Below are 11,265 nucleotides of genomic sequence, written 5' to 3'. Positions count from 1 at the left end.
GGGGTGACTTGGGAGACTGCAGCCTGGCCCCCTTCACCCCTGCCTTCCCTCCTCTCCCCCCAGTGACCTGGCAGTGGCTGATCCAGAGGCAGGCGGGGCCGTCACCGGCAGCCTGGACCTGAGTGCCCTGGCGAAGGTCTCGGACGGCTACAGCCAAGGCAGCCTGGCGCAGGCGGTGAAGCTGGTGCTGACCGAGCGCCGCGTCCTGCAGCTGCCCAAGAAGGCCCTCTCGGCCGCCGAGCTCCTGCAGATGCTGGGCCGGGCCGAGCCCATCTACCCGAGGAGCTGGAGCTGCTCCAGGTGCCCCCTTCCCTCCCGCCTGGCTTATAGCCTCTGGGAAGCCTGGCCCAGGGGTTAGAGCGCAGCGTTTGATCCCGGCCGGCTCAAGGCCGACTCAGGCGAGGTCGGTAAAAATGAGGAGCCCCGATGAAGGAAGGAAGCCCCGTGCGCCTCTTCAACCGCCCGCCCATCCCGCCTTCCTTCTTTCTCCGCCAGCCTCTCCTCCTTTAAAGCAGGACGGGCGAACCAGGCGTAAAAAAAAGCGACCAGTCAGCTGAACCGGTAGGTTCAGCCGAAGGGTATTGTTTTTTTCTCTCTCTCTCTCTCTCTCCCGACAATCAGCTGTTCCTACGATCAGCTGATCCGGGATTCCCCTCACTGTCTTACTGCTTCACCTAGGAGGAAGGAAGGAAGGAAGGAAAGAAAGAGAGGAAGGAAGGAAGGAAGGAAGGAGAGGAGGAGGAAGGAAGGAAGGAAAGAAAGGAAGGAAGAAAGGAAGGAAGGAAGGAGAGGAAGGAGGAAGGAAGGAAGGAAGGAAGAAAGGAAGGAAGGAAGGAAGGAAGGAAGGAAGAAGGAGGAGGAAGGAAGGAAGGAAGGAAGGAAAGAAAGAAGGAAGGAAGGAAGGAAGGAAGGAAGGAAGGAAGGAAGGAAGGAAAGAGAGAAAGGAAGAAAGAGAAGGAAGGAAGAGGAAGGAGGGAAGGAAGGAAGGAAGGAAAGAAAGGAAGGAAGGAAGGAAGGAAGGAAGGAAGGAGGAGGAAGGAAGGAAGGAAGGAAGGAAGGAAGGAAGGAAGGAAAGAAAGAAAGAGGAGGAAGGAATGAAGGAGAGGAGGAGGAAGGAGGGAAGGAAGGAAGGAAGGAAGGAGGAAGGAAGGAAGGAAAGAAAGAAGGAGGAAGGAATGAAGGAGAGGAGGAGAAAGGAAGGAAGGAAGGAAGGAAGGAAGGAAGGAGGAAGGAGGAGGAAGGATGGAGAAGAGGAAGGAAGGAGAGGAACGATCAGCTGTTCCTACGATCAGCTGTTCCGGGATTCCCTCGCTGTCTTACGGCTTCACGCAGAAGGAAGGAAGGAAGGAAGGAGGAGGAAGGAAGGAAGGAAGGAAAGAAAGAAGAGGAGGAGGAAGGAATGAAGAGGGAGGAGGAAGGAAGGAAGGAAGGAAGGAGGAGGAAGGAAAGAAAGAAAGAGAGGAGGAGGAAGGAATGAAGGAGGAGGAGGAAGGAAGGAAGGAAGGAGAGGAGGAAGGAAAAAAGAAAGAGAGGAGGAAGGAATGAAGGAGAGGACGAGGAAGGAAGGAAGGAAAGAAAGAGAGGAAGAAAGGAAGGAAGGAAGGAGAGGAGGAGGAAGGAAGGAAGGAAAGAAAGAGGAAGAAAGGAAGGAAGGAAGAAGGAGAGGAGGAAGGAAGGAAGGAAAGAAAGGAAGGAAGAAAGGAAGGAAGGTAGGAGGAAAGGAGGAAGGAAGGAAGGAAAGAAAGAGGGAGGAGGAAGGAAAGAAAGAAAGAGAGGAGGAGGAAGGAAGGAAGGAAGGAAGGAGAGGAGGAGGAAGGAAAGAAAGAAAGAGGAGGAGGAAGAAATGAAGGAGAGGAGGAGGAAGGAAGGAAGGAAGGAAGGAAGGAGAGGAGGAGGAAGGAAGGAGAGACGATCAGCTGTTCCTACGATCAGCTGTTCCGGGATTCCCTCGCTGTCTTACGGCTTCATGCAGAAGAAGGAAGGAAGGAGAGGAGGAGGAAGGAAGGAAGGAAGGAAGGAAAGAAAGAGAGGAGGAGGAAGGAAGGAAGGGGGCAATTTTGCCTTCTCCACACTCTGGAGGTTTTTCTTGAAGGCCAAAACAGCCTCCCTGGGATCCGGAGGCTGCCTGGAAGCCAGAAAAGGGCCCGTTTCCCGCCTGGCTGAACTACTGGGAGGCCCGTTTGTTGACCCCCCCTGCCGAGCCTCCGCCCAGGTGCCCTGCACTTCCCTGCACCCCAAACCGGCCCCGTGGGGAGGAGGGAGGGGTGGGCGGGGCCAGCCCGGTGTGGGATTTGGGGCTTCTCCCGAACGGCACAGAGATCTTAGCTGGGGCTCCTCCCAGCAGCCCACCCTCCCCGTCCAGCCGCCCGCTGGGTGAAGGTGCCCGTTTGGTGTCTTCCGACAGGACTGGTATGACAAAACTCCGCTGGGCCGAAGGAAACTGGAGGAGGAGGAGGAGGAGGAGAAGAGTGTCCTGGCGGCCGAAGGCCAGCAGAAGCCGGGGCGGAAGAAGTGAACGCCTCCGCCTGGCGACCACGGGGTGCGATTCTGCGGAGGGCCTCGGAGGGGTCGGGTTACGTGAACAAGGACCCTGGCACCGTGCCCAGGACAAGGACCTCCGCCCTGCCTTTGTCCCTTGTGGTGGCTTGGGGGAGGGGAGAGGGGAGGCTCTTGGGGTGGGGGAGTCCAAAAAGCTGATGCCCTCACGGGGCACCTTGAGCCACCCAGACACGCCCGCAAGGAAACGACTAAGCTCAGAGAACACCAAAGACCCCGCAATCCTTCCTCCTCCTCCTCTTCCTCCTGCTCTTCCTCCTCCTGCTCTACCTCCTTCTCTTCTTTCTCCTCTTCTTCCTTCTCTTCTTCCTCCTCCTCCCCTCCTCCTCTTCCTCCTCCTCTTCCTCCTCCTCCTCCTCTTCTTTCTCCTTCCTCCTCTTCCCCCTCTTCTTCCTCTCTTCCTCCTCCTCCTCTTCCTCTTCCTCCTCCTCCTCCTCCTCCTCCTCTTCTTTCTCTTCTTCCTCCTCTTCCTCCTCCTCTTCCTCCTCCTCTTCCTCCTCCTGCTCCTCCTCCTCTTCTTTCTCCTCTTCTTTCTCCTCTTCCTCCTCCTCTTCTTCCTCCTCCTCCTCTTCCTCCTCCTGCTCCTCCTCCTTCTCCTCTTTTTTCTCTTGTTCCTCTTCCTTCTCCTCTTCTTCCTCCTCTTCCTCCCTCCCTCCTCTTCCTCCTCCTCCTCCTCTTCTTTCTCCTCTTCCTCCTCCTGCTCCTCCTCCTGCTCCTCCTCCTCTTCTTTCTCTTCTTCCTCCTCTTCCTCCTCCTCCTCCTGTTCTTTCTTCTCTTCTTCTTCCTCCTCCTCCTCCTCTTCCTCCTCCTGCTCCCCTCCTCCTCTTCTTCCTCCTCTTCCTCCTCCCTCTTCCTCCTCCCTCCTCCTCCCTCCTCCTCCTCCTCCTCCTCCTCCTCCTCTTTCTCCTCTTCTTCCTCCTCTTCCTCCTCCTCTTCTTCCTCCTCTTCTTCCTCTTCTTCTTCCTCCTCTTCCTCCTCCTCCTCCTCCTCCTTTCTGCTCTTCCTCATCCCAGGGGTTTTTCCCCTCGTGGCTCGACTTGAAGCTGCTGAATCTCTTGGCCCCTTGGTCTGGATTTGGCTGAAAGTGGGGAGGTAGTTCCCTCCCCCCAAAAAAAAGGGAGGGAGGGGGGAGGCAAGCCTGCTCATGAAGCCCTGGGTGGGTGGGGGGTTGCCTTGCTCCCAAGACCCAGGCAGACCCGATGGAGCAACCCCTCTTTTGGGGAGGAGGAGGGGGACGAGCAGCCAAGGACCCCATCGACCTCAGCGGCTCCTGGACGGGGGCTGGCTGGTGGGAGGGGATCGGCAGGACCCGCTCACCCCTGCCAGGCTGTGCGTGGGGCAGGACCAAGGCTGCAGGGACCTTCCGGGACGGCTGGCACCCTTGGGTGAGGGGGGACCACGTCATACTAGAACCCAACGTAACGCAAACGCATGCGGTGGAAGGTAAGGACCCCGCAGTCCTAGACATTTCCAAGAGCTGGTTTTCATAAACTCGGATTCCACGGGGTGAAAAATCCCACCGGAAAAAACACAACACCTCGAGAACCTTGGAAAGGGGACCATAAAAGCCCAGGCCGGCCCAATACCCCCGAGAAGAAAGACAAGCAAGGAACCCCAAAAGAAACCGCTCGGACGAATGGACGTCTCCTTCTGCCTTCAAACTACGATTGATCAGCGCAACGGATGGGGGTGAACATGGTTAGCCCCCTCCCCCCCCCACATGGTGGCTCTCGTCAGTTGCTCCGCTGCATAAACCGGAGGGAGAGAGGGTGAGAGAAAGTGCGAGGATGTGTGTATATATGCCTGTGATTTCCCATGCTCTGCTTGTCGGATGAGCTCCACCCAGATCAAGGCACTTGGAGGTCATCTAGCCCAACCCCACCCCCCAACCAAGCGGGAGACCCAACCCCATGGTTGACCGATGGCAGTCCAGCTCTCCGCCTGAAAGCCGCCAGGGACAAAGCATCCCGCAAACTTCCGAAAGCAGGGTGTGTGAAATGGCTTACCGGTTCACCCCGGTTCAGCCGACCCGGTAGCCAAAAATGGCTCCCTCTCGAGCGGATTGGCGCGGCAGAGCCTCCGCTGGCGTCACTTGCGAAAATGCGCGCTCAGCCAAACCCGGGAGTGAAACTGGTCGAATCCCACCCCCTTGTTCCAATGGCTCGGTTGCTCTGGCTTGTCCGGAGTCCAGGCTTGGCACGGAAGCCAGGCTGCCTTGGCCCCCAAACTTGGGAATATATTTTCGGCAGCTCCCTGACCTCACCGGCAGATGATCCCGGGACGGCTGCCCAAAACAAACCCAAGGGGCTATTTATAGAGGCCGCCTCAGGGTCAAGGAGAGGCTTCCCTCGGGCCGCAGGGCCGCTGTTCCTCCAGGGCGGCTGTGGCACGCTGCCCCCTCCTTCCAGGAAGGCCTTCCAGGAGTGGCCGAAGGAGGCCGGGCCTGGCTGAGGGGGGGAGGTTGCCGAGATGGCCCGGGCCTTGGAGAGCAGGGAGGCCCTCCTGGAGTGCCGGGACCCCGTGGTGCACAACGCCCTCTACACGGGGAACCTGGCGGAGGTGCAGCGCCATTTCTCCGGACGCTCCGCCGTCAACCTGCTCATCCACGCCCAGAGCCAGGACCTCCGCTGGACCAGCCACAAATGGGGTAAGAGCAGGGGGCTGCCCAGCCGGGACACTCCGCTGGCGGCAACCGGGAGGAGGATCCAGGGCGCAGGCGGAAATCTGCCTGCCGTCTTGTCAACCATGGTGTCAGATCTCTTCTGCTTTTTGGGGGGGGTTGGACTAGATGACATCCAAGGTCCCTTCCAACTCTTGTTAAGTCTGTAATCTGTAAATCTGCCCCCCCACCCCCCATGGCCAACTTGCTGGGGGTGGAGCCTTTGAAGGCTTTGATGGAATCATTCAAAATCAAAATTATTCTTATTAATATTAATAATAGTAAAAATGATAACAATAACAACAACAATAATTAATAATAATAATAATAATAATAATAATAATAATAACAATAATAATAATAATAATAATAATAATATTGTGTGTGATCCCAATTGTAATTGGAGCCGCCTCGCTATTTGGAAATCCTGAATGGATTAGTCTTGAATACCCTGATTCTACAAAAAGCCACCGTACCTGGAACAGCTTATATCCTCTGACGCTACCTGAGCGGTTCCCAGGTCCTGGGTTAGGACTCGAGCTGTTGAGCTACCAACCAGCCCCAAAGGCTGTGAATCTCACTAAAGATATAATAATAATAATAATAATAATAATAATAATAATAATAATAATAATAATAATAATAATAATAATAATAATAATAATAATAATAATAATAATAAATAATAATAATAATAATAATAATTAATAATAATGGCTCTGACTCACCTGGTGACCAAGAACTACAGCCTGGGACACTCTACCTGACTCTTGTGGTTTCTTCCCCAAACCCCCAAAACTTTAACCTCAGACTGTCTACTACTGACCTCCCCCTTTCCTAAGAGGTCTGTAGGGGGCGTGCATAAGCGCACCAATCGTGCCTACCGTCCCTGTCCTATTGTTTCTTTTCTTTTTCTTATATGCATCCATGGATTCATAACCATGTTTATCCTTCCACCTGTTATCTTGTAATCGCTTGATAAATAAATAAATAAAATAAATAAAAATAACAAAATAAATCAACCACCCAACCAACTGCTATCCATCTCGGCGCGGGAGCTTCCAGGCGGAGCGCTTCCGAGGGGGCCTCTCCAAGGAATCCGGAGTGGGGGGAGACCTTGGGCTGGCCGGGGAGGCTTCTCTTCCCCCCTCCCCACGTTCCCGGCGGCCTAGGCCAGGTTCCCCTCCCCACCGGAGCGAAGGGCCGGGTCCCACGTCGCGCGCCACGGCCGCGGGTGGGGGGAAGAGGCGCGCCCCATGGAGTCCATCTAGATGCGCAGGGGGCGCGGGGAGGGGCGCAGGCCCTGCTTGGCCGGCGAGGGCGCCCCCCTTCTCGGCTGCCTGGCGGCGTGGACCCCCAACAGCGTCTTGGACCCCAGCCACTCCCACGCGTGGGCAGCAGGACCGCTCCAGCGCCCCCCCGCAGCTGAGTGCGCGCCCATTCCCTTTTTACGCAGCGGATATATGGAGAGGGTGGCGCGGGCCGGGAGGAACGCGCGGAGTGGGGGGTCGGGCAGGTTTGGAAGGGAACCTTCGAGGTCATCTAGGCCAACCCCCCTCCGCAGGCTGACCCTCCTCCGCCTTCCCTCCCCGCAGGACTCTGGTCGCTGACCTACGAGCAGGAGCTGACCACGCCGCTCCACATCACGGCCAGCCGGGGCTACCTGGAGTGCTTGCGCCACCTGCTCTTGCGCGGCGCCCGGGTGGATCTGGCGCCCGGCGGGCAGACCGCCCTGCACGCGGCTTGCGCGGCTGGCACCACCGACTGCGCCCGCCTCCTCCTCTCCTTCGGCGCTGACCCCGGAGCCGTCTCCGAAGGCGGCTGCCAGCCGCTCCACCTCTGCCGGAGCCCCGGCTCGAGCGAGTGAGTAGTAAGGAGCGGCTCCTCCCGGTTGCAAAGCCCCGCAGAGGATGCGCCCTGGAGCGGAGGTGGGATGGGGTGGATTGGGGTTTGGAAGGAGCCGCCCGTGAGGTTCCCCCTCGCTTTTGGCCTGCTTGAAATCCAAGGACGCAAAAAAAAAGGCGCAGGCGGAAGGCTGGGGGAGAAGGCAGCATCCGATCCACTGGATCCGTGGGCCCCAAAATCCTGCGCGGATCCTTTTTTGGGAGGGGGATCCGGCTTCTCCCAGGGTGTCGGGGGCCGGCGCTTGAGGAGCCCGAGAGAGGCGCAAGAGCGATCCAACGGGAAGGAGAGGGGTCTCGGCACCAGCCACGAGGCTCGCGTGTTCTGTGTCACGGGAGGGGTCGAGGTAGCCCTGAGGTAGCCCCGCCCTGTCTGCGTGGGCCTGAGGGGGACTCCCCGCGCGTGGGACGCCTTGCCTTTCCCCTTTCCCGAGGGGAGGAAGCGCCAAATCCGAGGGGAAGGGGCCGGCGCAGGCGATGCAACCCACTCCCGTGTTTCGTGGAAAGTGTTTTTTGGGCCAAGAAATGGCCAGAGGCCGCGAGTGGGAGCTGTCCCACCGCTCTCGTCCAGGCCCCCCCCAAATCCTCCAGCCGGTCCTGGTGTCCGAATGGGACAAATTGCCACAAATAATAAATAATAATAATAATAATAATAATAATAATAATAATAATAATAATAATAATAATAATAATAATAATAATAATAATAATAATTAATAATAATAATAATACGATAACGATAACAATGATAACAATGATAATGATGACAATAAAAATAACAACAATAAATAATAATAATAATAATAATAAAATAATAATAATAATAATAAATAATAAAATAATAATAATAAATAATAAAATAATAATAATAATAATAAATAATAAAATAATAATAATAATAATAATAATAATAATAATAAAATAATAATAATAATAATAATAAATAATAAATAATAATAATAATAATAATAATAAATAATAATAATAATAATAATAATAATAATAATAATAATAATAATAATAATAATAATAATAATAATAATAAAGAACTCGCCAACGGGACCATTCTCTGCAGGCCAATGGAACAATTCCAATGTAATTATGAGAAATGTTTTCTGGACCAAAACAATTCAAAACATTGAACATAGTCCATTCGGTTTGAACCTAACTTTTGGGTCAGTATCGCAGGGATAGGATCGATCCCCAACGGCGTCCTATGCCGACTGGTCTTTTTATTTCTCATCTCGATGTAAAAATGTAACGATTGAAAATCAGGAAAACAACAACAACAACCTATAATCCGTTTGTGTCCTTCGCCTTCCATTCTGTCCCTCCTCCTCCTCCTCCGGCCTCCTCCTTTGGCCTTTCATGATTTTTTTGATCCTGTCTTTGGATAGGGCGTAACTCCGGTCGCGCAGGGAGTTAGTTGTTCCGAGCTGGTCCGGCCTTTTTCCCTCGCTTTGGGAGTGGAGGAGAAGCAGCGCGCAAGAATTGAGGGCGGCTTCCCTCCGGCCTTTCCCCGCTGCACCCCCCCACCCCGAAGTTCCTCCTTGCCCACCCCCCTCTCGGTGCAGAGTAGCGGGCAATCCCTAAGGCCCCGGATCCACACACTATCCTGTGCTCCGGGCCGAGGGTTAGGCAGAGAACGAGGTGGGAGCGCTGCGTAAAAATGGGCGCGCAGCGTCGCCTCTTCGGCTCAGCCGAAGTTGGTGGGGGGGGGGGAGAAAGGGGGTCTCGTCTCCCCCTTTTGGAAGAGCGCACCCCCTCCCAAATCCAGGGGAGACCCCGTTCTTCCACTCGCTCCGAAGAGCCCCCGCGCAGGAGGTGCGCAAGAGGTTTCCAAGGTCACCAACTCCAAGAGTTTGCGGAGATGCGCCTTTCCTTGCGCGCGGGGAGGGGAAAGCGGGCAGGGGGATCCCCAGAGCAAGGGGATGGGCCGCCGGGTTTGGGGGTGGGGTGGGCTCGGCGTTACCTCCTTTCCCCGCTGTTTTGCAGGTGCGCCCGCCTTCTGCTGCGCCACGGGGCCCCGGTGAATTGCGCGTCGGAGGAGGAAGGCGACACGCCGCTCCACGTGGCGGCTCGGCTGGGCTTGCCCGAGCACTTGCGCCTCTTCCTGAGCCACGGCGCCGACCTGGAGGCCCGGAACGCCGAAGGGAGACCCGCTGCTAGCCGCCTGCGCCCTGCCGCACTCCGCGCAGGCGGCGGGCCTTACTACGAGGTGTGCAAGGAACTGGTGGAAGCCGGCGCCCGGGTGAACGCCGCCGACCGCGACCTCCAGCGCCCGCTGCACCAGGCCTGCAAGCAGGCCAACCCACGCGTGGTGGCGCTGCTCCTGGCCCACGGCGCCCACGTCAACGTCATGAGCTACAGCGGCAACACGGCGCTCCACAACGCCCTCCAGGGGCGCCCTACCGCCTGGAGCACCGGCCGGAGCTGGCCGTGCGCCACCTGCTCAACCACGGCGCCGTGCGCGTCTGGCCCAGGGCGCTACTCAAGGTGCGGGGACACCCCACACGCCTCGCCTCCCCCTCAAAGCCTCCCGGGGACGAGAGCGCGCGCGGGGTCTCCAACTCCCCCTCCCCTCTTTCCTCCCCCCACTCAGGGGCGCCGGCCGGGACTGCAAAGGGGCCGTGGGGAGTCCACGCCACGCGGGTGGGTTGCGGGGGTAAGAGCGAGGCAAAGCAAGGCAACGAGGCTGCCGCGCTTGAAACGCAGAGAGAAGGCGGCCTAGACCCCGTGGAGAGAACCTGAACAGGAGGAGGAAGGGACCTTGGAGGTCATTTAGTCCAACCCCACACACACCCGTCCAAGCAGATCCTATATATATACCATTTCTGACAGTCCCCGGCCTCCAGCTGGGCGGCGCAGGAACAGTCCAGACGTGCCAACTTCGGAATCCGGGTTAGGATCGGGGCTAAAGAAAGGAGCGGTTCGTGGCGAGACAAGAGGACACAGGCTTGAAACAAAGGGAAACGTCTGCGCCCCTCGCCCGTCTCCCCTTCCCCCGATTCTCCTAAGCTCCGCGGGTTCGAGGCTCGCTGGGCTCAGGGTGGGAGGATCGGGCGCGATCCGGGGTCAGGACTCCCAAGCAGGGCAAGGCCGCACTCCTTCCTCCATGCACCTCCATCCCCCCGCCCCCGCCCCGAGCTCCAGGGTCCCGAGAGCAGAAGGGGAGGTGGGCTCGTAGATCCCCCTCCTCCCCCAGGAAGGCAAAGCCAAGCAATTGGCGCATCTTTGCCCACTTCTGCGTTCTTCCCCAACCTCCACGCGGGGGGACCCTTTCCACGGCATTGGGGGGCCGAGGCAGCCCTCCTGCCTGCGCTCAACACTAACCCCCACCGCTCTTCTCTTCCTCCCCATCCCGCAGGTGCTGCGCCACTGCTGCGCGTCCCCTCGGCGCTGGAAGCCCTGCTCAACTGCTACGCGCGAGTCCCCGTCACCGAGGCCTGGGAGGAGGCGGTCCCGGAAGAGCTGGCGCAGGTGAGGCGGCGTCCCGGGTGGGTGGCTGGGGGAAACGGTTGCGTGTCCCCTTCTCACGACCCCTCCTCTCCCCCCCTTCCCCTCTCCGCAGCGGCACCCGCGCTTCTTCCGCTCCCTCTTCGCCCTCGGCCGGGGCCCGCGCAGCTTGCAACACCTGGCCAGGTGCGCGCTTCGCACCTGCCTGGAAGAAGAAGGCCGCCTCCTCGGGGCCCTGCCTCACCTGCGGCTTCCCCCGCCTTACACGACTTCGTCCTGCTCCGCTTCGAGGACGTCATGTACTAGCCCCTCGCCGACCCCCCCCACCCCCGCTCTCCGCCCCCAGGGATGCTGGGGGGCTGCCTGACAGGTACAGGTACAGCGGCTCTTTCACGGAGAGCTCCGGGGCGCCCGGAGGACACCCACCGGCGCGGGGGGTGGGTGGGTGCGTTCTCCTCCGTGTCCCCCTCCCCCAAACCTCCCCCCTTTCTCTCTTCTCCCCCAACCCCCTCTTTCGCTCTCTTCCCCCCTCGCCTTTCTCTTTTTTTGTTTCCAGCTGTCCCGCGCGAGTAATAAAGAGGTTTTTTTTGTTTTTTCTCCTGCGTGCGTGTGTATGTGTGTGTGTGTCCCCCTTCTTCTCCTCCATCCCGGGACGAGGCGCGGGGAGGGGGGCAGCCCTGATGGGGTGGGTGG

General features: G+C 57.5%; 2 protein-coding genes across 2 annotated transcripts in view; both read left to right on the top strand.

The window, feature by feature from the left end:
• The window catches only part of DRC11L (dynein regulatory complex subunit 11 like), a 20,605-nt gene extending 18,008 nt beyond the window's left edge, over positions 1 to 2,597 (top strand). The window contains 4 exon segments of the mRNA XM_087948903.1: positions 64 to 84; positions 87 to 275; positions 278 to 300; positions 2,405 to 2,597. Coding sequence (XP_087805029.1) covers positions 64 to 84; positions 87 to 275; positions 278 to 300; positions 2,405 to 2,515 — 344 coding nt within the window. The 3' untranslated portion in view covers positions 2,516 to 2,597.
• A 2,268-nt stretch (positions 2,598 to 4,865) lies between these two features.
• Positions 4,866 to 10,878, top strand: ASB10 (ankyrin repeat and SOCS box containing 10). Its single transcript, XM_087948911.1, is given in 10 exon segments — positions 4,866 to 5,203; positions 6,811 to 7,078; positions 9,112 to 9,273; positions 9,275 to 9,321; positions 9,324 to 9,515; positions 9,518 to 9,612; positions 10,484 to 10,511; positions 10,514 to 10,596; positions 10,688 to 10,829; positions 10,832 to 10,878. Coding segments are annotated over 10 exon segments (1,242 nt in total). The 5' UTR covers positions 4,866 to 5,025.
• The last annotated feature ends 387 nt before the right edge of the window (positions 10,879 to 11,265 follow it).

The sequence above is a fragment of the Notechis scutatus genome, unplaced genomic scaffold (genome assembly GCF_049901735.1).
Source record: "Notechis scutatus isolate UNSWTSFEM ecotype Mainland unplaced genomic scaffold, rNotScu1.2 NSCUSCF32, whole genome shotgun sequence".
In the NCBI taxonomy this organism is placed as follows: Eukaryota; Metazoa; Chordata; class Lepidosauria; order Squamata; family Elapidae; genus Notechis; species Notechis scutatus.
Note: the sequence above shows the minus strand (reverse complement) of the source record. Positions and strands in the feature narration are given on the sequence as shown.